Here is a 26011-nt window from a genome sequence, read left to right as displayed (position 1 = left end):
CTATCCATATGGTCACTGTTCTGATGGTTATAAACAAACACAGAGACTCTTTGACAGGTGTGATCTGCTCTTTTTCTTCATATGTTCATTGAGATGTCAGTCATTATTGTCTTGAGTGAATACAGCACAAAAATGCAGAGCGCTCCCCTCCCCCATTTTTCATAAACCCAAAATCTCGCTGGCCCCATCCCCCTTAATAACACACACACACACACACACACACACACACACACACACACACACACACACACACACACACACACACACACACACACACACACACACACACACACACACACACACACACACACACACACACACACACACACACACACACACACACCAATGTTTTCGTCACCCTCCTGCCAGATATTCCAAATGGCACATCAAGAGATAGAAAGAGATAAGCAGAATTGGTTTTGTGTGATTTTAAATATATCTTTGCATTATATATATACAGTATAATGTGTGTGTGTGTGTATGTGATTTTTTTTTTTAAAACCCTCCTGATGTTTAAATAGACACTTGTCTCATATAAGTGTTTCAAATGTTTCACAGGTGGCCTAATTTCTTAGATTCTTCACACATCGTGAGATATAATGGGAAGGTACAGTATAAAGGCCATGTGTTTCATGAAAAGTAATTCATCTCTTTTAGTCATGTTGACATTTTCTCTTTTTTCAAAGAGAAAAATTTCACAAAAACATTCCACTCAGCCCATTCTTTTGATATGATTTATGAATGTATTTTTAACACAAATATACCCAAAATAGACACTAAAGATAATTTTTAGAACAAACAATAAAAAACATTTAATTCTCAAATACTCTCTACCGAAAAGCAAACAGCAGAAGGAGATATCATTGAGATATCACCCAAGAGACAGTACAAGTTATTTCAAAAGGAATGACAGATAGATACCCAAGATAGTTTCAAAGGAATGGGTGAGAGGCATATGGAAGTTTTCTTATCACATTGAACAAATTCTTTGTGAATTTGGTCAATCACTGCAGTATCACAAGTCTCAGAGTTGTTAGTAGATAATCCAAGAGAGACGTGTGACGCAAGAATATGATCAAACTAACTTTTAATGAATACCAGGAACACCAGAACATTACACGCTTGAACATAACACTACAAGGAGCTAAAGAACACACAGGGCTTAAATACACAAGGGAAGTTAATCAACACAACAGGGAACAGGTGTGCAACTCATTAACATCCATGAAAACTAACAGCACCTAAAATTGCAATGGAAAACACAATGGAAACACGTCAATTTCGCAAAAACTCCTGTTTATCGCAAAAAAGTTTTCACGCTCGCATGAGGTGGTTTTTCAGGCAATTCAAAAAGTAATATTTCGCAAAACTGCAATGGAAACAGTTTTTGCGCATTTACAGTCACCTGACTTAGAAGACGCGGTGTGTTTGAGGTCCATGTATAGCTACGCAAATAATAATAATTTTATATTATTTTATTATATTATAACATTTAATAGGCTATATTTAGAAGACGCTTTTATGCAAAAAAGGAACAAATCTGAGTGTGGAGCGCGCACTGCATGGCACGGAGGCGCGGGCGCGAACACTTGCATTTTCCTATCAACAGTGGAAACAACTTAAAATACTCTATCATTTCTGGTCATACAGAAAATAATAATACATTATTCTCAACTACTTTTATTTGTGTAAACTCACAATAACAAGAAATTGTTGTGATTTTGTAAAAGAAATAAAAGAAAACAATCAGACGCACTTTCATGATCTCTGTAAACTGGAGCGCGAGAACTGAAACAAAATATAGCCTATGTAGGCAAAAGCTTGAAATGTCCACTTTAAAACGAACAAATTCGAATCGAAAGCTAATACCTTCTGATTATGTAATCCGTATGAAAGGTGCATTTCTCTCTAAAAGCGCATCTGCTTAGCGGAGATGGAGATGTGATTTTAGCCGACACTTAGAAAACAATAGTTTATTAATAATATTAATGGCTCTTCTCATTCAGCACTGCTGGAAAAACATCAATTCCAGGTTCTAATTTGGCCTTAGAAAACCAGTAAAATCGACATGTTTTCCATATTAATTTGTGAATATTTTAAATGTTTAATTAAGGGGCAAAAAGTCATAAACGAAAATTAGAAAATTCGTCGATATTTACTTTTTTGCGCAGCAGTTGGTGTAGCCAGTTCAAACTAAAATTTTGGTGTTCAACTTTGCGTTTTAAAAAGACAACAACCGTTCATTTTTCGTTTTTCAATTATGGGTTAAAAAAGGAAAAACGAATGGACACAAAAGTAGCCTACATGGATCGTTTGGACAGAATACGAGACAGAGTTCTTTATTAAATTCATAAAAGAAACAATAATTAGCCTATAGGAATACTGGATTCTAAATCCCAAAGAAATGCCACAATCAAAACCTCGGAGCAGAAATGAGGGCGAAACACCCAGAAACTCCTTATATGTGTCGTTCGCAGTACAAGGGTCTTTCCCTGCCATTAATGCTTGGATAACACGCCACGTCTCCTTCCATTAATAATAATAATAATAATAATGTCTAATGCGGTGGCTGTGATATTATATAAACCAACGTCCGTTGCCGTGATTTTTTAAATGACTTATCGTGAGAGAAAAAAGGATGTTTTAGTCGCATAACATCGGTTAATGGAAACGCCGTCCTTTCGCAATAGTTTTTTATCGATATTTAGATAATAGCGCAAAACATTTGCGCAAGTCTGTAATGGAAACGCGGCTAATGACGGAACTCACCGGGCGTTTAAATGAAACCCTTTTCAACCAAAAACAGAACATTTTGTACACGTTTACATGACAACGGCATTGTGGGCGCCTGAAAACGCAAGCTTTTGAAAACAGGTTTCAAAGTGCAAGTTTTTGAAAACAATGCCGTTATCGTCCCCATGTACTAGACAACAAAAACGCACATTTGTGTAAACGGTGACGTTGTGTATGTGTATTACATGTTCAGTCTATAGGTGCGTTAGCCTGGAAATCCAGACCTAAATCTAAAAGATTAATGGTCTGGTGTCGGTCAATGAAAATCGGCCAGCTCGAGGGGCGGCACCAAGCATGCATTTGAAAATCTCACAGCACGCAATTGGATAACACTATGATCAATCACAACAATAAACCCCATACGCTTAGCTACCAGTGGAGCTAACTGGTAGATTATACTCTTACCGTATCCGGTCGGCAAAACAGCAAAAACACCCTTCTTGCAAAGGAACGATTCAAGCGCCGTCTTCTGTTCCTCTTTTGGGAAAAAGCCAAGTCTAACTCGTTCATTGTAGCGGCCAAAGCCATTTCAAACAACTGGTGTTAATCCATAGCCATCTTGCAATGTTTACTAATGACTTCGACGTCACAGCGCTGTCGTCATCTGTTTAGCTCGCCTCTGGCCCGCCTATATCAGATAACCTGATGTGATTGGTGCAGCTCAGATCGAGGGGCATATTTAATGAGCTCCATTGCTCGACACCAGAGTAACTCGCTGAGCAAATTCAACTTGCGCTCTCGCGAGAACTCTGGTTTACCAGGGTATAGGTGCGTAGTGTTTCTTTACAAAGTGATATCGCCTACTACTGGCCTGGCAGCAGAATACAGCGTTTTTAGTTGTTTTTGCAGATCTGTGTAGTACGGGAATCAATAAATTTGAGAACGTTGTCGTCTGTACGTGAAAAACGCAAACTTTTCTATTTTTAGTACATTGCTGTCATGTAAACGTACACTCATGCAAAGAGGAACAGAACAAAACCAACCTAAAACACAATTAAACTAATGGTACGTTTACACAACAACGATGTTCTAAAAACAGAAATGTTTTTCCTTTGCATTTTTCATGTACAGACGACAACGTTCTCAAAACAATTCACATGGAGCCTTTCTCCTTCTTCATTTGCAGTGTTAGATCACATCTCCACATCAGCAATATCGGATGCGGCCCCAGACGTCGAATCCCTGCCAGAAGATATCCTGTTTTGTCTGGTATCCAAAACCAGTCAGAAGCCTTTAGAGTTTTGTCTAATACCCAAAACCTGTTAAAAGCAAGTCTGGTCTGGTAATACCCAATATGAGTGTTTTGTCTGATACCCAAAACTATATTAACAGTCTTCTATCAGCCAAGAATTTGAATGAGAAAGCCAAGAAGAGCAGAAATCAGGAGACGAAGTGATGGTTATAAAACGAGCAGAGTTGGTTTATTGAATAATCTTAGTTGTGTATGTTTCAATGCTCAGACTTTGTCTGACCAGCACAAATACAACAAGGGTGGTGGCTATACCATCTCTTCTTCATGAAGACAAACATTCAGCATTCTATGAAACCACACAATCGTAAGATTAAACAACAGAAAGGAAATAATAAGTAATATAAAATATGAAATGACAAATTAATAATAATAATAAAATGATGAACAAATGATAAAATGATAAATGAAGTAATCAAATATGACTAATATGAATAAATGATCAATTAAATGACTACATAAATGACTACTAATTATTAAAAATCATAAAAAAACAAAGAAAATAGATGTATGGTTGCTCTCTTAAAGTAACACGCACACACACACACACACACAGGTTGCTTTTGAGAATCCTTAGATCCTTCAGCAGCCTCACTTGATTAAATGTGGAATGACAGACAACCAAGCACACCAGAGAGAAACCCTGTCTATAAGATACAACTTTAGCTCATATATCCATATTATGGCACTAGAGTTATTCCATCAGTTCCATCAGCAAAGTCCATAAGCATCAATTTCCAAATGGTTTGACAAAAATAATTTTGCTTCCTTCTATGTTGACATACTTCTTACCGAAACAGGAAGCTGGGGCGGGGCTTATCAAAATAGCTAATAGTGTTTAGTTTACATTATATCCTGTCAAAACCATGATCAGATATGATCTTGTTGCCCTTTTTATACAGCCAAGTAGCTTTTAGTTTACATCACAACCTACCAAACCTCACTTGACAGCTTGAGCTCTGCATGAAAGCAATGAAGAGAAGACACTGTTAAAGTAAAAAAATTCCAGCCTTTTCCTTTGCAATCAGTTGACGGCTGAGAGACAAAGTATTGTTAGAGAATTGACCGAATTCAATTGTAGACTGATTTACGCATTTAAGCTATTCTGTACTTTAATGTCAATGTGTCTACTATAGAACTATAGTCTCACATAGCCAGATCTATATCGTCTAGACTATAAGACCAACATATTTTATATTCAAACTAGCATATCAGTGTAATTTTAATGACCTCATTTCATTGTCAACATGATGCCGGTGAATTGCAGAGCTTGTGCGAACATATCCACAGTGATATGATGAGATGTTTTCTTAACTGCTGGTTTCTCACCGTTGTCATTTTTGTTGTGTGTTTATTTTGTTATTGAAGAAAGCGCACAGCACATATTTACATTCATCTAAACGTCGCTCTCAGCAGCGTGGACGGTGTGGGGATGTTTCATTAATAGTGTATCACTGCAAAGGTATTTCCAACTTCTTTTTACTTATAAGCAAAGAACAAAAAATAACTTCGCCATGAGTATATCGTGCATTGACTCGCGTTCAGTAAAAAAAGTTCAGTAAGTGTGCACAAGTGCAGTTCACTTATTGGCCACTGGTGTTACTAATAACAAAGTATTTTTATCTAACAAAGTATTTAGTATCTAACACAGAGTGTTAATTGAGTATTAGAGGATTTTAGAAGTGGATAAAGTAATTACTGCAAAAAAATTTAAATGCGCATGTCCGACCTGCGCATTCTAATCTCACAATTTGCATCACGCTGACCCTCTCGTACACGAAAAAAGTGAAGTATACTTTGGCCTTCACGGTTAGAATAAGTTGACATGCACAAAGTTACTTAAAGTCAGTAGAATGTATGTTGGAGGAGCATCACGATAAAGAGTTATCAGATATTAAGCAGACAGTCTACTAATACTCTAATGAGAGTTAGTTGACATGTAGTTGCAAAGTTACTTTTAGTCAACAGAATGTTCAAAAGGGACCATCAAAATAAAGTGTTACCCAAATATGTACTAAATATGCACCCTTAGGGGGTAAATAAGGTACAAAGGTGTACCTTTTGAAAGGGTACCACCAAGCGGCAACATTCTAATCTGAAAAATGAAGCCTACCCGGAAGTGCGAAAACCTGCAATACATCGAAAATCCGCTAGGGGCAGATCCGAAGGGAGCAAATGTCCATACACCCCCATGTTAAAATGTCCGTTTTCACAGCATAAATTCATGTTTTTACAGGTTGGTCCCATGGACTTTTATTGTATTTTTCGATAGGTTCCGAGTGCCTGACAACTGTGAGGGGGGTGAATTTTTTTTCTAACTCGTTAGTTTAGATCGTATTTAGATATAAAATGTAAACAAATAAGGGCAAATAAGGGCGATTGACAGCTTGATTGACAGCTGATAACGAGCATAGGCTGCGCCGAGTGGAATTCCTGAAATTTGACGTCTCGGCCATGATCTGACACAACACATCATACCACCTCTATATCCTTTCTGAACATTTGTATTGAAATATCGTACAAGATGGCGCCGCCCATACCCCCCATAAACGGCCTCAAAACCGTCCTTCAGAGAGTCTATGGGTGACGTCACAAACGCTTTGTCCATATTTTTTACAGTCTATGGGTACCACCCAAGTGACAGCTTTTGTATCTTTTTTTTCTGAGTGTATGAAACAAATTCGCAATGTATCTTTTACACAACCTCTGTATCAGATAACATTCTGAGTCAGAATAATGTACCCAGGGTTTCCTTTCCCACTTCTCTGATACCAGTAGTAACGGTTTGACCTCGTGTCAAGCTCTCTTGTCCTTACTGGGCCAATCGGGGCTTTCTTCCTTCCCAGCACCTGGTGTCCACCGACATGACAGACCGCAGGATCTAACTGGCATGTGTTTCTCTCTGACAAACAAACACATCTGTGAGAGAAGCACGAGACTTCAGGCGTTCTCACATTCACAAATAACTCCACTCCTCGCAAGCATCAGAATCAGAGAAGAATCAGACACAACCGCACCAAACACACACACACACACACAGCGAGTACATTTGATTTAGGTCACTTATCTTCTGAGGTTTAAGGCAAAATCAGTAGTTCTGGTTGATGGACTGCAGATGTGTCATTGGAGTACTTTGGAGCTGGGTAAATCAAGGAGCTGAAGCCTTTCTTCAACTGCTGTCGCTTGCAGAGCATTGCTCATTATGATACAGCTTTGGCTGTGCTCTGGACCTTCCTCGGTGTAGTAGACAGTTTTTCTGCTGTTTTTTTTTTAGTACATAAGAGAAAATATGATGCATATTTTAAAGAGACATCACAATAACCATTAAGGTCTTTCGAAGTAGTCTTTATTCATATTAAGTATATTATTTATATTAAGTAAACCCTAATCTCAACTCGTTATATTTTGTTTCATTTTCACATGGGCTTTTTTGAGTTTAACTTCCTTCCCCAAGGTTGAAATACCTTTTACCAAATCAGTTGGATAAACAAGTTTAGTTTACTAAAATAAAAAATAAAAATTATAGTGTAGTTTTATCTTTAGCGAATTTGGATTTTGAATTTCGAATTTAGATTTTGTATATGGTGAAATTAAGGCAAATATATTATATTGGTTTACATTAAATAACATTTTGGCTTATAATAAATAATCTTACTTTTCATTCATGTATTTGTCTTAGGGAAAATCTATATTTTTGATTAATATTAAAGGGGTCATGACATGAGAAATCAAATTTGCCTTCATCTTTTGACATATAACAGGTCTTTGTACCATTAAAACTTTCTGCAAGTTTCATAGCTTCAAACCTCCTCATTATTAATCAAAGCTAGTTTTGATATTGAGGGATTTGTGACGTCACACGGGCAGACATATGCAAATGTATTTGCATATGACTGCCTCCAGAGCAAGACATCGACGAATAGTTATACATTATCACACCATAGGCCCCTCCCCACTGGCATTCAGTCGCTTAACGGCTGACATGTCTACACTGGAATGCATCCAGTGTAGACATATGTCAGCCGTTAAGCGACTGAATGCCAGTGGGCGGGGCCTATGGTGTGATGATGTATGACTATTCGTTGCATCTAAAGCCAATAGAATCCATTATAATCACTGACGCTGTCTACACTGGATACAGAACAGACCCGAGTCTGCCGACAAGAGAATAATGAAAGAGTAAATGGAAAGGAAAAGGAAGGTTTACTGCCTTTGACCCGTCCAGTTTAAACAGCTCTGTCTGTACACTTCAGAAGGATCCCAGCATCAGGAATTTGATCAGCATCAGGAATGATATCACAATGCTTTGTCTGTAAATGACGGTTATATGGATAATGTTTTCAAAACACTTACTTACAACGAGTGGCTGTTGATACAATTTCCTATGCAATGACGTTAGCCAATCATAACAGCGACCGTTTACTGACAAGCCGCCCCTTAAAAACAGATAATTTCAGTCACAGGGTCAGAATGACGGTTGAAAATGAGATATATTTTGATATATTCTAGATATATTCTAAGTTGGTCCAAACAAAGTATAATTTTTTCAATGCATTTGGCGCTGACAACAAGCGCTGCAGATTCTGTCTGGGCGTGCTTATAATTAATTAGACCTTTTTAATTTATCAAAGCAGCAGGTATCATCCACCCCGTCTCCTCACTGTCAATATATAAGCATAACAGGATAAATCTGCATTGATATAGCCTAATCATGACATCATGTTCCTAAATCACTTTCCATCTTCAAGACAATGTGAGGCAGAGGGACAGACGGGCTGGACGAGGATAATCTGACAGAAGAATCTGCCTCAACAAGAACGGCAATTGCCCTTTAAAAAGGACATTCTACATTTAAACTCAAATAGGTCAGATATAGATCAGGAGCTGGTGCTTCTTCCCAGACTGTAAGGTTGCTTTCAGCGGAATAAAAAAGTGATCCAGTCCTCGAACAGACGAGAAGGACCTGAGGGAGATCATGCCATGCTGCATTAACATGAAGGCCGTCACTCCCTGGGCAGAAGACTTCTCTCTCTCTCTCTATGATTGCTGCCACCTTCTTTCATTTCTTGATTACATTAAGTAAATATAGACATCTTGATGAATTTATTCGACTGAAAAATCAACTTGGGGATCAATGACATCAGTAGACCTGGACTACACTGGACATATTCACATACACACAAATCTCTTTGACTAGAATTTCAGAAATCCAATATGATTTGATTGATTTTAAAAGACAACAAAGTTATATGTACAACAGTAAACATAAGCACTGAGAGCGCAATGACATCCCACTATGTACTTGTTGTTACAACATCCATTGCTAATAAAGCTAGCCTTCAATCTCGTCACTGTGAAAGACACATATAGGCCTACACCTCTTATTTAAAAAAAACAACAACAACTGGATTTAGAAGTATAAAAACAAGTGTTTGTTGCATAGAACAATTTTATAGCTCTGTAGTCTAAGCAAAGTTGTGCATCAACTAATTTATATTAAATAACTATTTGAAATTCACAGACAAAACAAACATATAATGACATGTATGTATATATTTCCTGACTCTTGGTTTCATATAACTGAGATATTGTGCCTTTAGACAGTCCAAAATATTTTAAAAAGTACAAATAATAATTTCAAAATGTATTTGTAAAACTATTGATTGATAATTTAATATATGCATTTTTATTGTCATAATTTTTTGCATTATTTTATATTTTCATTAACCATTTTCCAATAATCATAAAACATTATTATTGCTATTATAATTCCATTTATTTCACCTACTGTATGTGCAGCATTTAAAGGCCTGCTGAAGTGCATCGAAGCTCACAGGCTGCATCCGAAATCGCATACTTCCTTACTATATAGTAGGCAAGAAAAGAGTATGTGACAAAAGAAGTATGTCCGAATTCACAGTACTCATAAAACAGTAGGTCAAAAGTACCCGGATGAAAAAGCCTACTTCTTCCGGTGCATATGGACACTTTACTATCCCATGAGGCTACAGGACAGGATTTATGAATGGCAGTGAAGCGACGCAACTGACCCTGGTAGGTCATGTGATAAGGGCAACAAGGTGAATGTAGTAATTCAAATTACATTCATTCTATATAGAACATACTTTTTTAGTGGTCGTGGAGTAATTACTTTTTCAAAATAAGTACCTACTCAAGAGAAATATGCGATTTTGGACGCAGCTATTGCAACTGAAACAGGAAGACAGGGCGGGGCATATCGAACAGCTCCTTTTTTAAAATAGCCAATAGCGTTTAGTTTATATCACAGCTTGGCCAGAGCTGTTGAGTTCAGTAAAGCCGCAGTTTCCTCATTGGACCGGAGCAGACCCTGTGCACTGTGGCGGTTCGCGTGACACTAACGTGAAACCAGACTTCATTCACCCCAATGTAAAGCATATTTACACTGTCTGAATCGTTCCCTATAGTGCACTATGTGCCATTCACCATGTAGAAAATAGTAAATGTGTGAAGAGTGACCGATTTTAGCTGCAGCTTCAGCGTCTATTTATAATGTAGGGGGCGGAGCTTTGGATTCTAGAGAGCATTTGATTGGACAGAAAATCTGATGAAAAGCTGAAGTGCAGAGTGATGTCATCAAAATCATTTATCCATATTGGCAGAAGTGAGAGACTGTACGTTTTGAAAGCTTTTATCTCCTAAATGTGAATTTTGTCATTGTTTTGGAGCACACTAGCTTATAGATAACAGTACATAGTCATACTAAAAGCCTAATTTTGATTTCATGGGGACTTTCACAATCTGTATGAATTGACCTTTTTGTGGCATGTGCTGCTTTGGGTGCAGCTTCCCTGCCTCCTTTGCAGTCTAAATATACAGTACATCAATTTCAAAGACAATACAACCAGGAGCAATGCATGGTCAATGCAAGCAGCAACATAACCTACTGTTTGCATTTAACCTTAATATGACTCAAATGTCCTGCCCCTCAGACAGTAACTAATACCACTGTAAATCACCTCAGACTCTTCCTTGTATGCTGCAGAACAGGTCATGCATGACAGCAAGTGTTACACTGATAGTACACTGCTGCTAATTCCGGACACATACTATGATAGGAGCTGTAGGTGCAGCTTTAACATGGATGATGTATTTCTTTAATGCCTTTACCGCATTGTTGACCAATATTCCCATCACCGTTAACACCCAGCGCTGTTTATTCGCATCACCTTACACATCTAATGTTCATTCCGCCTATTGAACGTTTTCTTCCATTCAGGCCTGACACTTTATTTGAGCTTACAAGCAACTTTCCTCAGTGTGGTCCAATGTGCAGTGTGTTGGAAAATGCAGCACCGTGCAAATATAAATACCAGGCCTTTCTTAAACACAAAACAAACGCAGCTGACATTTAAAATAAGCACTCCACCACTGACACTCGACAGTGAAATATCGGCTCAAGACACGGCCCAGAAATGACTGCAGTGTGTGTCCAGCACAGGCCGGTCGCTGCATTCACCATACAGGAATCAACGGACGTTACAACAATGTATGTGTGAATCACTGTTCTCCAGTACAGACATATGAGATTCACTGCGTCCTTACCTGCACACCCACTCCTAAGGATGAATGATTATTCCACAGATCAATGCAGTAAGATGCTTCTCATGCGGTGTATGAATAATCCCGGATGGCTTCAGCGCTGTGTCTTTTCTCTGGCATACTTCAGTCAGGTACTCGGCGCGCGGATGCGATGAGAAGGGGATGCGTGGCGCAAAACGACACTCGGTACATTCGATGACACCGGTCAGTACGCGGCTTCTTCAAGGGTGATGTCACGCGCATCACATTCAAAATGTGTCTGAGGCCAGATCTGCTTGCTCGGTCAGATCGCCGGTGTGCTCGGATATCCCGTGCACCGGATACACGCGCTCTCGCTCTCTCTCTCTCTCTCTCTCTCTCTCTCTCTCTCTCTCTCTCTCTCTCTGCGCTCTCAATAACGCGGAGGATACAGCAGTGATGGGGAAGCCACGCGTGCGCGCGCGCATACACACACACACACACACACACTGAGAGGCACTTATCTTTGTGAGGACTTCCCATTGCCTTCTTTTGTCATTAAATTAAGCTTATTACTATTATAGACTACCACTCTTCTGAAAATATCGGTCTACAATTATATGAACTAGCCTAATGTGGTTTGTTGGGTTATACTGGTTTCACAGACTGGCTAGATAAAATAAAAAAACTGCCCCAAAATCCCTCTAAAATTAGCCCATGGACTTCGATATGTATGCAATTTCATAATTTCTGCTATGTCTTTGAAACATGGTTAAAACTTAGTCTTGGATGCGGTGAACTAAAATATACTTATTTAAAGTAATTTCTATGTAAAATACATTTGCTATCAAATTATATTTGTGGCTATTTGGTATATTTATAAACATAGTCATGAAAGTCTAATTTTATTAAGTACACCTTTTATTCCATTAATATTATAATATTTGAAAGAACAGGTTTTTAAACATAGGCTACTTTTTTTTTTTTTTTTTAAAGTAGCGTAGCCCCTGGCGTATAGCCTACACGTGCACATTTGATACAATTAAGCACACTTTTTTTTCTTTTTTTTTTTTTTTACAAGGATCAGTCATCTTGACATCTGGTCCTCTTTTTTATCATACTTTGTTATGGGGTAAATAGTAGGCTACTATATTTAAGGTATGAAGCAGATTCTAGTTTGGTAGGCTATATTAATATATCATATCAACATATTAATCAAATAGCCTATATTGACTATGAACTGTATATAGAAGAACCAAAACATGATTTTTAACCCTGATTTGTAAAGCCATCCTCTCTAGTATGTGGATGGTACAAAGGAGCAACTGACTTAACTCTCCTTAAACCACTAGATGGCACAAACATTCACCTTTTGTTAAAAGGTTAGTTCAACAAAAAATGAATATTCTGTCATTAATTAGTCACCCTCATGTCATTCCAAACCCGTAAATTATTATTATTTTTTAAGTAAAAAAAAATAATTAAGAGCAGTTTAGTCCAAATTTTCTGAAGAGACACGATCCCTTTACCGGTATATGATGAACAGATTGAATTTAGACTTTCATTCACAAATAAACATTCATCAATGCACACATCAGTTGTGGTAAACGAAAGTTCAAGCATGTTCTCTTGACGTGTGTGAACCAATGAGGTTAATTCTCGTGTTACGCAGCACGTTTGAGCTTCCACAAGAACCAGTGAGGTTCATTCTCGTGTTACGCAGCACGTTTGAGCTTCCAAAAGAACCAGTGAGGTTCATTCTCGTGTTACGCAGCACGTTTGAGCTTCCACAAGAACCAATGAGGTTCATTCTCGTGTTACGCAGCACGTTTGAGCTTCCACGAGAACCAATGAGGTTCATTCTCGTGTTACGCAGCACGTTTGAGCTTCCACAAGAACCAGTGAGGTTCATTCTCGTGTTACGCAGCACGTTTGAGCTTCCACAAGAACCAGTGAGGTTCATTCTCGTGTTACGCAGCACATTTGAGCTTCCACAAGAACCAGTGAGGTTCATTCTCGTGTTACGCAGCACGTTTGAGCTTCCACAAGAACCAGTGAGGTTCATTCTCGTGTTACGCAGCACGTTTGAGCTTCCACAAGAACCAGTGAGGTTCATTCTCGTGTTACGCAGCACGTTTGAGCTTCCACAAGAACCAATGAGGTTCATTCTCGTGTTACGCAGCACGTTTGAGCTTCCACGAGAACCAATGAGGTTCATTCTCGTGTTACGCAGCACGTTTGAGCTTCCACAAGAACCAGTGAGGTTCATTCTCGTGTTACGCAGCACGTTTGAGCTTCCACAAGAACCAGTGAGGTTCATTCTCGTGTTACGCAGCACGTTTGAGCTTCCACAAGAACCAGTGAGGTTCATTCTCGTGTTACGCAGCACGTTTGAGCTTCCACAAGAACCAGTGAGGTTCATTCTCGTGTTACGCAGCACGTTTGAGCTTCCACGAGAACCAATGAGGTTCATTCTCGTGTTACGCAGCACGTTTGAGCTTCCACAAGAACCAGTGAGGTTCATTCTCGTGTTACGCAGCACGTTTGAGCTTCCACAAGAACCAGTGAGGTTCATTCTCGTGTTACGCAGCACGTTTGAGCTTCCATAAGAACCAATGAGGTTAATTCTCGTGTTACGCAGCACGTTTGAGCTTCCACAAGAACCAATGAGGTTCATTCTCGTGTTACGCAGCACGTTTGAGCTTCAGCAAGAACCAATGAGGTTCATTCTCGTGTTACGCAGCACGTTTGAGCTTCCACAAGAACCAATGAGGTTCATTCTCGTCAGGCAGGTTCAGTTGAGCTTCTGTTGATGTTCGCTGATCAATGTTAAAATGTCAATAAAAGCCTAAATTAAATCTGTTCATCATATAAAATGATTGTGTCTCTTCAGAAATGTTTGACTAAACCGCTCAATTCATATGGATTAGTTTATCAATCTCTTGATGAACTTTTTGAAGCATCAAAGTGTCAGTTGCGTAGGTGTTGACAGAAAGTTCTCAGATTTCATCAAAAAATATCTTCATTTGTGTTCTGAAGATGAATGAAAGTCTTACAGGTTTGGAACAACATGAGGGAGAGTAATTAATGATAGAATATTCATTTTTGGGTGAACACTCTTTTAAGGTGCGCCTTAGCCACATTGTAGGCTACCCTATACATTGTAATTTACTAACCCATCCTTGATTAGACAGTATGAACAGTAGGAACAAGACAACACAAAATTATGCTAATCTATAGCTAGTTATAAATTATGGTATTAAAATGAACTACAAGTGTGAAAAGTCCAAAAACCACTACATTTAATGACTGATTATAAATAACCCATTATATTCTGAAAGGTAGTCAAAATACGAAGTCATATTTTAGTGAGCTATTTAGAAGTCATTTCACCTTTAAAAACGTTTTAAGAGGAGCTCGATTCAGTTATAGGCGTGTGTTACATCAGAGATGGTTTGGTTACATTCATTCACCCACCCACCGACAAGTCCCGCCCTTAACCCGGTCATTCTTTGCTATGATTGGTTAGCGCTAGTTACGAGCATTCAATGATTGGACAGATCAGAAGTCATTTATGTAGCCGTAGAAACAACAGCAAACAGAGATCAAATCAAGGGCGTGTCTTATCAGAATTCTAGTGGGGACAAAAAAACGCCCCTTTAGTTTTTCTGACAGAGGAGTTACGAAGCCTACATGACAGCACTGACATAACATTCAAGATCAGGATTTCAGCTAGACATACTGCTAGTGCCTGAGCGTGTACAGTAAAATCTCTGTTTCCAAGTGGAATCGACCAAGAGCCTTTCTACTCGCCGATATGTCTGATGCTATAAAAAATGTGGCAATATTCGGCTGCACGGGGATGACGGGGTTAGCGACCTTACCTATCGCAGTGACCGCAGGTAAACACTCACACACACGATGACATCTGGGACACAGCTGATATTTTAAACTTCTCCTGTGCTTCACAATATTTCAGTGCAGCAGCTGGCTTTGACCTAGCAAAGACCTTGTAAAACAGAAACTGTTGTGTCGAAAGTTGAATTTAATAATGAAAACAGGATGAAAATTTAATGAAAATGTGAATGAAAACAGGATTAACATTGTCTTTATGAGTTGTATGTTAACAAGTGTTGAACTTGCATGTTCTGTGGATTGGCATTTCGTTGTTAAAGTTATTTGTTTTAGTTGTTTTGCTCCCACTTTATGCATTGAGATCACGAGACTTTTGCGAAACCTCTTAGTCATGCATAATAACTAATCTGCTGAGTCACAAGAGTATGCATTTTAAAGATAAGCATAAGTTACACCTTCTTGTCTGTTTTTATCTGGACATTGCAGCGGTCTGAATCCGTTTGCCTCTACTTTAGCTGGATTATTGTCATTTTTGTTTAGAGTAAATAACTATAGATGAAAATCAATTTTTTTTTTTCAGTTTTCATGAATATGATACAAATTGGTGAAAAAATTGTGAAAATTTTGAGAATTGGTGAGAATTGTGAACATTCAGTGAAAATATGATAATCTCAATTTCATAAGAGTGGTTTTTAAAATAAATGATTAAAAATTTAAAGTTGTCTCAACTAATTATTATTTAGTAACTAGTTCCATGTTCTGTTTATGTTCACTCAATTTCTCTCTTGAAATTTGTATTTTTTAGTTGGCCCAAATTAAAAAAGTGTGTTTGCTCAACTACTTTTATAGTTCATTCAACTAAAATGTTTTAATCAGGATTTAATATTTTGGCATAATCATCCTGGCCAAACAGACATCTTGCATGATCTATTTTGCCGATTCTTCTCACGTCTTCGATTATTTGCGGTTCCAGGTTACAGTGTGACTGTGCTGGTGAGAGACGCTGCAAGGCTTCCTTCAGACCACAAGGCCTCCAGAGTGGTAGTGGGAGATGTTCTGAACAAAGAAGATGTGAAGAAGACCCTGGAGGGTCAGGATGCAGTCATCATCATTCTGGGGACAAGAAATGATCTCAGTGAGTTTACTTAACCTAAAAACAAATTCACTTAGTAATGTAGCTGTTTTTGTCCTTATATACACACCATTACAAGACAAGAATGAATTGTACTAAAAATGTTAAGTAACGTCAGCATGAAAACCCTATTTTATTTACGTAATTCGATGTAATTTAGGGTGTGTTCACACTTGTAGTTCGGTTCGTTTGGTCCGGACCAAAACAAAATTTGTCCTGGTCCGCTTAGCATTCACATTGGCAATTTAACACCGAACCTAAAGGCATAGGGTTATGTTCACAACCTGATTGGTCGATTTTTATTACGTACTGTATATTTTGCAACAGACCTTACCGAACATCCAAAACAATGCTGTGTGCTGGGCTAAATGCGCTCGTTGTGTGTGCGTAGCTACATGTGATGGTATTCTGACCAGCTGAGAACTCGTGAAGAGCTTATAAAATGTGTAAAGGAGTCAAAACAGCGACAGGAATCCCTCCGTCACACACAAACGAAGATCTGCTGCTGGGAGACGCGGTTCTGATGCCTGTACTGAACTGTAATGGGCAACATCATCGTGACTATGATGAGAAAAAACAGGTGTGCTTGAGCATTCTGTCTTTTTTAGGGTCGCATCTTGTGACTTCATGTCCCGTTTTGCGTTCATATTATCATTCGAACCGTCCAGAGTTTGTTTGGAAGTGGACCGAGACCCATCTTTTCAGGAGTCTCGGTCCGCTTGTTTGGTGCGCACCAGGGTTCACATGACAGCGCTCACACATGTTCAAAGAAACGCACTAACAAAGCAATCACAGCAGGGTCTGTTTGAATTGAATTAAAAGATGCCAAGTGTGAACAAACCCTTTACAATAAAAAAGTAGGACGGGACTTGATTTTATCCATTAGGAATTGATTGTGTTTACCGGTGAACTAATTGCACATTATTAACTTGTTCTATGAAATTTTGTTTGCTGGTCCCACAACAATGATGTCTGAGGGAACACGGAACATTCTGGAGGTCATGAAAGCTCGTGGAATCCGCAAAGTTGTTGCATGCATGTCAGGTATATCAATGTCTGAGGTGTTTCGATCCATATTTCTCCTTTTTTAGTGTGTAAGTGCATATGAAGAATTTGTCATCGCTCTCTCTTTGTCTTTTCACAGCGTTCCTCCTGTGGGATCGTGCCAGAGTTCCTCCTCGTCTGGTGCCGGTCACTGAAGATCATGACAGAATGTACACTGTCCTGAAGCAGTCAGGACTGGACTATATAGCAGTCATGCCTCCACATATTGCTGGTAATTAGCATTAAGTGACCTACATCCCTAAAATATGAATTTCAGTTAAGTCATGAAACTCTAGATGGCGCAGGCTGATAGGTCCTTACATTAATTTTTGCAAGCAGTCACATCATTGCCACAAGGCACAAGCTGATTGGCTTCTGCTGATCCTGCAGCCAATGAGATTGCTTTCTCAACATTTAAATAGTCTGGTTCATTGTTTGCTGTAAGCCAGTCCTGCAGTGCGCTATCAGAGTTCTTCTGAATGGAGAAGTTTTTCCTTTGAGTCAAGACGACACCATTGTGAAAACGACTAAAACCGCTGTATTCTGCTGCCAGGCCATTAGATGGCGATGAAACGCTATAGACTGAACATGTAATAAGCATGTGCATGACGTCATTGTCTTCAGAGATTCACGTTTTTGTTGTTTACACGGACATCGTTTTCAGAAACTTGCACTTTGAAACCCGTTTTTAAAATTGAGAATTTAATTGTGTTTAGAATTGCTGTTTTGGTTGGTTATATTTTGCTGCCAGGACCTTCAACACCAACAGTTGATCAATAAATACTTTGATTAATTTTTGTTGTCTTTCCAGATGACAAGCCTCTGACAGAAAAATACACCGTGACTGAGAACATGTTAAAAGGAAGAGTCATCTCCAAATATGACCTGGGCCATTTCTTTGTCAAGTGCCTTTCCACTTCTGAATGGGATGGAAAGACAGTCGGAGTTAGTGGAGAATATAGTTAATCTACTCAGGGCTTTGTTTAAGTGCACTCAGTAATTCTAGTGTATTTTTCACTGTCCAGAATGACTTTATTTTTGAGAGGCTGTTCACTGCGGAGAACTTGACATCCAGCTCCCCCTCTCTGGATGTAATGGGTGGAGCTTGAAAGTGTCTTTCCATAAACAGAACTCTAACCCTAAACAGAAGTCAAGCTCCACCCATTATGTCCAGAGAGGGGGAGCTGGACATCATTTGGCTCTGCAGTGAGCAACATATTATGTTAACAGAGAAAGATTTTTTTTTTTTTTTTTTTTTTTTTCATGAACACATATGCTGCAAAGCAATAATTGTACTTTTAGTTAAGAAATGTATTAACATGTTATTTTTTACTTACTGAAAAACAGATGGTTGGATGGAAAAATTACTCTCTGTTTTTGTTTTGCCTTATAAAACAGATTTTTTTTTATTTTCTGTTTTTAAAATAAAGATTTTCGTGCTCGTTTTTCTTGTTACTTATGTGTATTATTATGTGGCGAAAAAAGTCAATTTTTTTCGGTGTTTGTACCTTTAAGAACTAGTAAGTACTTACACAACTACAATACCCAGCATTCCGGACTCGCGCGTGACGTCAGAACTGATTGAATCACTGGCGGGACAAAAAAATTCCAGCAGAGCAAACGATTCCGACTCTTCGGCAGCGTTATACAATTTTTAGGGGTCAAATTACTGTATAAACTTACAATAGTTACATCGAGTTTGGAGTTGGTTTACATACTTTACAGGTGAGTAAAACATGTGATACAGACAGTTATAGTGGATAGTTACCATGCTAAGCTAGCGCACTGATTTCTGCTCGCAAACTTCTGGAAACGGGCAGATGTAAAGTTAGTGTTTATTATGCCTAGTTTATTTTTTCTAACGAATTAAGTTACTGTTTATATAAAATTCAGGATTAAAAACGATTCTTGGGTTATCGCAAAATATACAGGCCAATGTCGACTTCGAAATACAGTTCGAAAGAAGTCTAATTTAGTTAAACATGATACGTTACATTCTTTTTTTTCTTTCTTTTTTTTTTAAATGATGCATTCTGTCCGGAAGTTTAGGTGCGTTTTAGGTAAATTAATTGTATTAAATTGTATGAAATATTATAGGTCAAAATGACCCCCCACCCACAATTTTTTTTTCTCTTGGCACAAAATCTCATCTCAATTTATTATTGTTATTTTATCTGAATTCGTGTGATTTAACGTTAGTCAGTCAAAACAGTTTTGAGGTTAATTGATCTAATTTTGTGCCTGTGGAAAATTGTGATCTGTGACATTATGTTGAATATCAAAGTTTCAAAGTGTGAATTTGTTAATGAAGGATTTGTAGTCACATTGATATTTGTTTTTAGAGTTGTGGTTTTATTTTTATTTATTTTTTGGATTGTAAAGATAACTGGACCAGAAGGCATGTTGTTAATACTGTTATGTTATTATTTTTTAATTGATTACTTATTATAATTCATTGGGTTGTTTTTGAAAAATTCCGTGAGTTAGATGTTCATTTCATACATCATTGCTGTTCATTAAAACCTATAGGCTAATTGAGTAAAAATCGTTCAATTAGAATTCACAATTCATTATATATTATATTATTTTATTAATTAAAATATGGGCAATTAAATATTAATATATTCATATACCTGTAAGTTATAGAAAAATAATAGTAAATCTTTTTTACTCTGTCAATTAAATTGCCAAAACACAATTTTAAATGGAATAGTTAATTCAGTATTTTATGTCAATGATATCAAAAGTCACGAATACTGTATAAGTGGGCTTCAGCTTCTCCCAGTGTTATTTTTAATATCATTTAGATACTATTATAGTTTTTCTTAATATTTTTTAATCGTTTTTTATTTTTTTATTTTTTTTCCGTTTTAACTTGAATGTGTTTGTAATTCTGGTGTGTTTTTGTCATTTTTAATAGTTTTTTTTTATTAGTTCTATTTCAGTTTTAGTTATTGTAGTCGGCCTACATCTAGTTAAACTAAATGAAAGTTAAACTAAATTAAAGAGACGTGTTGCTTTGGCAACTTGCTGAAATAAAATGAGTTTAACTTTTGTATATTTTGTTTTCAGTTAAAATTTATTTGATTTCAGTTTAAATTTATTTTAGTTATAATAAACCCTGCTAAAATAGAAAAAAGTTATTTATTTATTTCTCTTTATAACACATTAGCTGATGTATCATCATCCAACCTGCACATGCTAAACCTGTATCTAAATATGTTACAGTTTAAAAGTAAATGCACGTTGTTCTTAAGCAGGGCATTTTACTCTACAGTAAAAAGTGTCTATTTTGTATTGATGTAGGAGCAGTTCACCAGAACATTTCCTCAGAAGAGCGGTCTTATATTTGCACTATAAACTCAAACTCGCTGTTGTTTTGCAGAGTGTGAAATGGTGGCCAAAGGACAGAAGCGTAAGCTCCTCCAGCGGGAGGCCGAGGGAAGAGGAGGAGCGTGGGAGAGTCAGCTGCAGTCTGTGCTGGACATCTCCATGGAGAAGTTCCACCGTGACCAGGCCCTCGTGGAGCCCAGCTTATTACGCTCGGTTCTGATCAACAACACACTGCGGCAGGTTCAGTCCGAGGTCCGGGCGCAGGTAGAATCTCTCTCCGCCGTAAAAATTCCCACTAAATCACAAACTCACTCCGGGTTGGAGCCCGATTTTCCCAGCGGGTCCCCTTCGACAGAGCATAATGCTCCTCTGTTCTCGCTGAATGATGAAAATATGGAGGAGGATGTCATGGCCTGGACTTCAGAGGAGGATTTCTCTTTATCTTCAGCCATCTCTGTTATTCTCAAAGATCTAGATACAGTCATAGATGCCGGTCAAGGGCCTTGCGCGCCTCCTCGGGCTCCGCTCGGCTCTGTAGAGAATCTAACGGGAGATGCCAGGCTCACGCAGTCGAGTTCGAGGACTGAAAGAACGTCCAACGTGGTGCCGTCCATCAAATCAGAGGCGGCGTGTCTAGGTTGTCCTCAGGATGTAGCTTTAGATAAACTTCTCTTGGACATCGACGCGTCTGTGTTTGAACCGGAGGTGAATCTTCTGCAAGGTTTCTCCGTCACGGCCGACGATCTAGTGAAGTATCTACCATCCCTGTCCAAATCTCCATCAGCATCCTCTTCCTCATCTTTAGACTCTCATGGTCAGGCCACATGGGAAATCCAGGAGATCGAGCATGTTATGGACATCCTAATGCGAACGTACCCGCAAAGCTGATTATGATGATGATATCATGTTTCTGATGTTGAAGTAATGGCTGGAGTTATTTGATAAAAACAGTTTTTAGAGGTGTTACTGAAGACATTTCCATTGAAATAGCACAAGAGATTGAATAAGACTGTTCTCTACCGGATTATGATTTGCTACCTCATGTTTGCCAGCTTGTCGTAGTTCGTTTCAATGTCAGCTGATAGTTCATAGCAGTCATTAGTCCTCTTGATGAAATATAGATATGCCATATCTCTAGTTCTGTTGCGAGAAATGAAAAGATTCATTCCAAAGTGCAGAAAAAGTCCAGATGACTTTTAAACCGTTGTTTTGAAGTCCTTTACAAATGTCTCTCTCTCTCTCTAGATATATTTTTTACTTTTAGAAATGATATTGTTCTCAAAGAGATGCACTTTTCCATTAAATCAAATCCCTAAATTTTAGAATGGATGCTTTGATATGTCGTTCTGTCCTGAAGATTGGATTTAGATGGACTAAGGTCATTAAAATATGAGATTGTGTATATTTTTTACTTTAAAGATATTATAATATGCAGTAATTGTCTTACATGAGCATTATGTGAATATACTTGGTGCTGTTTCAGCAGAGAAAACATGTAGTTGCCTATGCAAAATATTTACTATTGACAGTATGAAATTATAATGTGAATGTTATCTCTCTTTGTATTCTATTGTTATATGGCAAATAAAGTTGAACTTGGTGACATCAGGTGGCTAAATGAGGAAGTGTGTTCATGAACGTGAATCACAAGAGTGAAATTCTGAACCAAATGCCATGCAGATGACTACATATTTTAATGAGAATAATGATTGCATGTATGAAAGGCGTTTAGACAAACTTGCTTAAGAAATTACAAAACAAGACATCCATACCATTGTAAAGCCATTAGAAGTCTACAGGAAAAGGATTAGCCTTTAGAGTTTATGAAATATATTAGTGGTGGAAAAATTACACATTTAAAAACAATCTTAAAAAAATACATAAAAAAAAAAAAAAAATTTGCTTTATTTCATATATCACTATTAGAATTGCTATTATTAGTCTTAAGCAAAAACAGGAAGGAACAGGACAGGAAGGAAACTTGTTTTTTCTGTGTATAGGAGAGATAAGGTTTTTTTTAATTTTTTAGATTGAGTAAACGTATCTACCAAGTGTCATGTTTATTACAGCTGCTTTCGAACCCTACAGGGGTTGGACAATACAACTCAAACTCATGGTTTCAGACCACAGTAGTTTATTAGTATGGTGTAGTAGGGCCTCCTTTTGCGGCCAATGCAGAATCAATTCGTCTTGGGAATGACAGATACGGGTCCTTCACAGTCAAGTCAAGTTTATTTGTATAGCGCTTTTCACAATACAGATTGTATCAAAGCAGCTTCACAGTATTAAATTAAAATAATACAACAAAGTTTGTTTCAAGAGGAATTTATTGATTGATAAAATTAAATTAAATATCCCCAAAATATCCCCAACTGAGCAAGCCAAAGGCAACAGTGGCAAGGAACCGAAAAACTCCATCAAGTGACCTAATGGTGTCCTAAAACTCCATCAGGTGACCTAATGGTGTCCTAAAACTCCATCAAGTGACCTAATGGTGTCCTAAAACTCCATCAAGTGACCTAATGGTGTCCTAAAACTCCATCAGGTGACCTAATGGAGAAAAAAAAAACCTTGGGAGAACCCAGGCTCAGTCGGGGGCCAGTTCTCCTCTGGCATTTATGAGCTAGAGGCTGGATTGTAGTTTGAACTGTAGGATTATATGAATGCCTGGCTGAAGAGATGCGACTTTAATCTAGTTTTAAACTGGGAGAGCGAGTCTGAGCAACGAACAGTATCAGGAAGACTATTCCAGAGTTTTGGAGCCAAATGTGAAAATGCTCTCCCTCCTTTGGTGGTTCTGGATATCCTAGGTATGGCCAAAAGCCTTGAATTTAGTGATCTTAAAGAGCGCGATGGATTATAGGGTGATAGAAGATCCGTTAAATAGACTGGAGCTAAGCCGTTTAGGGCTTTATAAGTGGCTAGAAGGATTTTGAGCCATTCCTCTTCCAGAACAGTGGTATGATGCTGGTGGAGGAAAACACTTCCTGACTCACTCCTCAAAAAATATCCCAAAGTGTCTCGATAATATTCAGATCTGGTGACTGTGAAGGCCATGGGAGATGTTCATCAAACCATTATCACAAGTCTTGCTGTGTGTATTGGTGCATTTATCATGCTGATACACGGCTCCAGCTTCAGGGTGTTCGATGTTTGAACCATTAGGTGCACATGGTCCTCCTGAATGGTTTGGTAGTCCTTGGCAGTGCCCATTAAGCACAGTAGGGAATGCCATGATATTGCAGCTCAAACCATCACTGATCCAGCCTGTGCTTCACTCTGGGAATGCAACAGTCTGAGTGTTAACAGTTAACAGAGTGTTTCTTCATACTGTAACTCCCATGGATGTGGGAAAGACAGTGAAGGTGCATCAGAGAGAAATACATGTTTCATGTTCTCCACAGCCCAAGATTTGCACAGCTGGGACCAGTGAAACCAACTCTTGGCATTGGCACCGTTGTGAAATATGCAATTATTCTATTCTAATTATGCCTTTTGGTATATGAAGTACTTATGGGTCATAGTAAACCACAATTGTAACTGTATTAAAAAGTGGTTTTATAAAGAAAGGTACCATAAGTTGTTTTTAAACAATTTATTAAGAAAGTGTTATATACTGTATAAGACTGTACTGTATGTAACCATATATTGAGAAAAGGGTTTATAAAGAAAAACACTGCAATTGTTGTTGTAAAATCATTTATTGAGAAAATGGTTTATAAAGAAAAATACCACACTGAATGTTGAAGTCATTTAGTAAGCAAAAAAGTAGAGTAGAGAGAAATGTAACATGTATTAGAAAGCATTTTACTGAATACTAAGAGAAGGATGCAATCATTACAGTCTATGTGTTGCGGACGAGATACAGAAGATACAGCGATGAAGAAAAGGTCCAGAAGAAGGAGGACGAAGAGGCAAAGGCTTTAATGACCAAGTCCTAGGGGGTTTCCAGGAGGGGATTACCAATGAACAAGTTTTAGGGAGTTCCCAGGAGAGAGCTGGAATGACATGTCCAGTCAGACGCTGGTTCACCAAGGACGGCCTCTCCGGTGTTAGATGCCTTGCCATTGTGCCTCATGAAGTTAAAAGCTTGTAAATTATTTGGTTTTGATTTACTTTTATTTTATATATTAGTACCTTTTATGTAAACTAGTTCATCTGTATTTAATAAAAATATATAAATAATAGAAATTAAGAAGCTCGCCTGCCATAAGTCTCTGTTTTACAAAAGATTGAGCTGAACTGACCACGGAGAAGTCTTCTGTGATCTAAATATTGTAAGTATGGAAATTCAAATGCTTATTATTTAGGACAGATTTGACTTACTTTACCTAACCTGAGAATAATTAAAATAAGGTTAAAGGTGTTTAAAATTAACAGCACGAGTGACCAATTGTTTGGCTATAGCAGCCTGACCATGAATATAGACTCTGTGGAGCTCCCGACCAACAGTTTTGGTGGAAACAGGAGTGTCGAGTTGGGCAGATGTGTGTTTTTTGGATACAATCCAGGTTTGTCTTTGGACATCCCTTTCAGACATCTTCTTCTTGCATTGACAGTTACTCCTGCCGTATGTGGTTCGTCCTACAAAATGGTATGACAACATTATCCTAGATACCATAGCTCTCAATACACCACTAAGACCTGCTGTCCTGGTCAGATGACAAAAACAATTTGTCCTCTTTTTATTAACACTGATATGTTTCCCATTATGTGGATTGCAATAGTTCATGTACAGTTGTGCTATTGCAATCTTCACACTCAGGCCACTCATCTACTGGTGTGAAACCTCCAACACTATGTTGGCCAGTGTTTCAGTTTCATTGTCCAACCCCTGTATTTAAAGTGCTTAAAGGGATAGTTCACTTTGAAATTAATTTTTGGTATGTTTTAGCTTACCTCAAGGGCATCCAAGATGTAGGTGTCTTTGTTTCCGCAGTAGTTTCAATTTTGATATTTTTAGGTCAAACCGTTCTTGTCTGTCAGTCATATAATACAGGTCTATGGTCACTGTCTCAAAGAGCATGCACAGAGTCCAAATTAAAACAATTCCCCATCGTCCAAAT

General features: G+C 38.1%; 3 protein-coding genes across 8 annotated transcripts in view; 2 read left to right on the top strand and 1 right to left on the bottom strand.

The window, feature by feature from the left end:
* The window catches only part of sptbn4b (spectrin, beta, non-erythrocytic 4b), an 85564-nt gene extending 73568 nt beyond the window's left edge, over window positions 1-11996 (bottom strand). For all 6 annotated transcript variants that reach the window (XR_014209238.1, XM_082182131.1, XM_082182132.1 and 3 more), the window contains exon 1: window positions 11627-11996. The gene's annotated coding sequence lies outside the window, so the exon portion shown is untranslated. The remainder of the gene's footprint in view (window positions 1-11626) is intronic.
* Window positions 11997-15246: 3250 nt separating this feature from the next.
* Window positions 15247-19057, top strand: blvrb (biliverdin reductase B). Its single transcript, XM_082182299.1, has 5 exons — window positions 15247-15483; window positions 16410-16573; window positions 17525-17612; window positions 17713-17844; window positions 18424-19057. Exons 1-5 carry the CDS (start codon window positions 15399-15401, stop codon window positions 18576-18578), a joined length of 624 nt encoding a protein of 207 aa, XP_082038425.1. The 5' UTR covers window positions 15247-15398; the 3' UTR covers window positions 18579-19057.
* A 140-nt stretch (window positions 19058-19197) lies between these two features.
* Window positions 19198-22553, top strand: sertad3 (SERTA domain containing 3). The gene is made up of 2 exons (XM_082182290.1): window positions 19198-19337; window positions 20998-22553. The coding sequence occupies exon 2, from the start codon at window positions 21006-21008 to the stop codon at window positions 21831-21833; it is 828 nt and encodes a 275-aa protein (XP_082038416.1). The 5' UTR covers window positions 19198-19337; window positions 20998-21005; the 3' UTR covers window positions 21834-22553.
* The last annotated feature ends 3458 nt before the right edge of the window (window positions 22554-26011 follow it).

This window comes from Leuciscus leuciscus (genome assembly GCF_965113295.1).
Source record: "Leuciscus leuciscus genome assembly, chromosome: 10".
In the NCBI taxonomy this organism is placed as follows: domain Eukaryota; kingdom Metazoa; phylum Chordata; class Actinopteri; order Cypriniformes; family Leuciscidae; genus Leuciscus; species Leuciscus leuciscus.
This window is presented reverse-complemented; position numbering and strand designations above follow the sequence as displayed.

Bases quoted from the DNA above. Each gene is read 5' to 3' on its own strand.
- blvrb (XM_082182299.1), top strand. From the start codon at position 15,399: ATGTCTGATGCTATAAAAAATGTGGCAATATTCGGCTGCACGGGGATG. The intron at 16,574-17,524 runs GAGTTTACTTAA...TTGTTTGCTGGT, and splicing joins GGACAAGAAATGATCTCAGT to CCCACAACAATGATGTCTGA. The intron at 17,845-18,423 runs GTAATTAGCATT...TTGTCTTTCCAG, and splicing joins CATGCCTCCACATATTGCTG to ATGACAAGCCTCTGACAGAA.
- sertad3 (XM_082182290.1), top strand. From the start codon at position 21,006: ATGGTGGCCAAAGGACAGAAGCGTAAGCTCCTCCAGCGGGAGGCCGAG.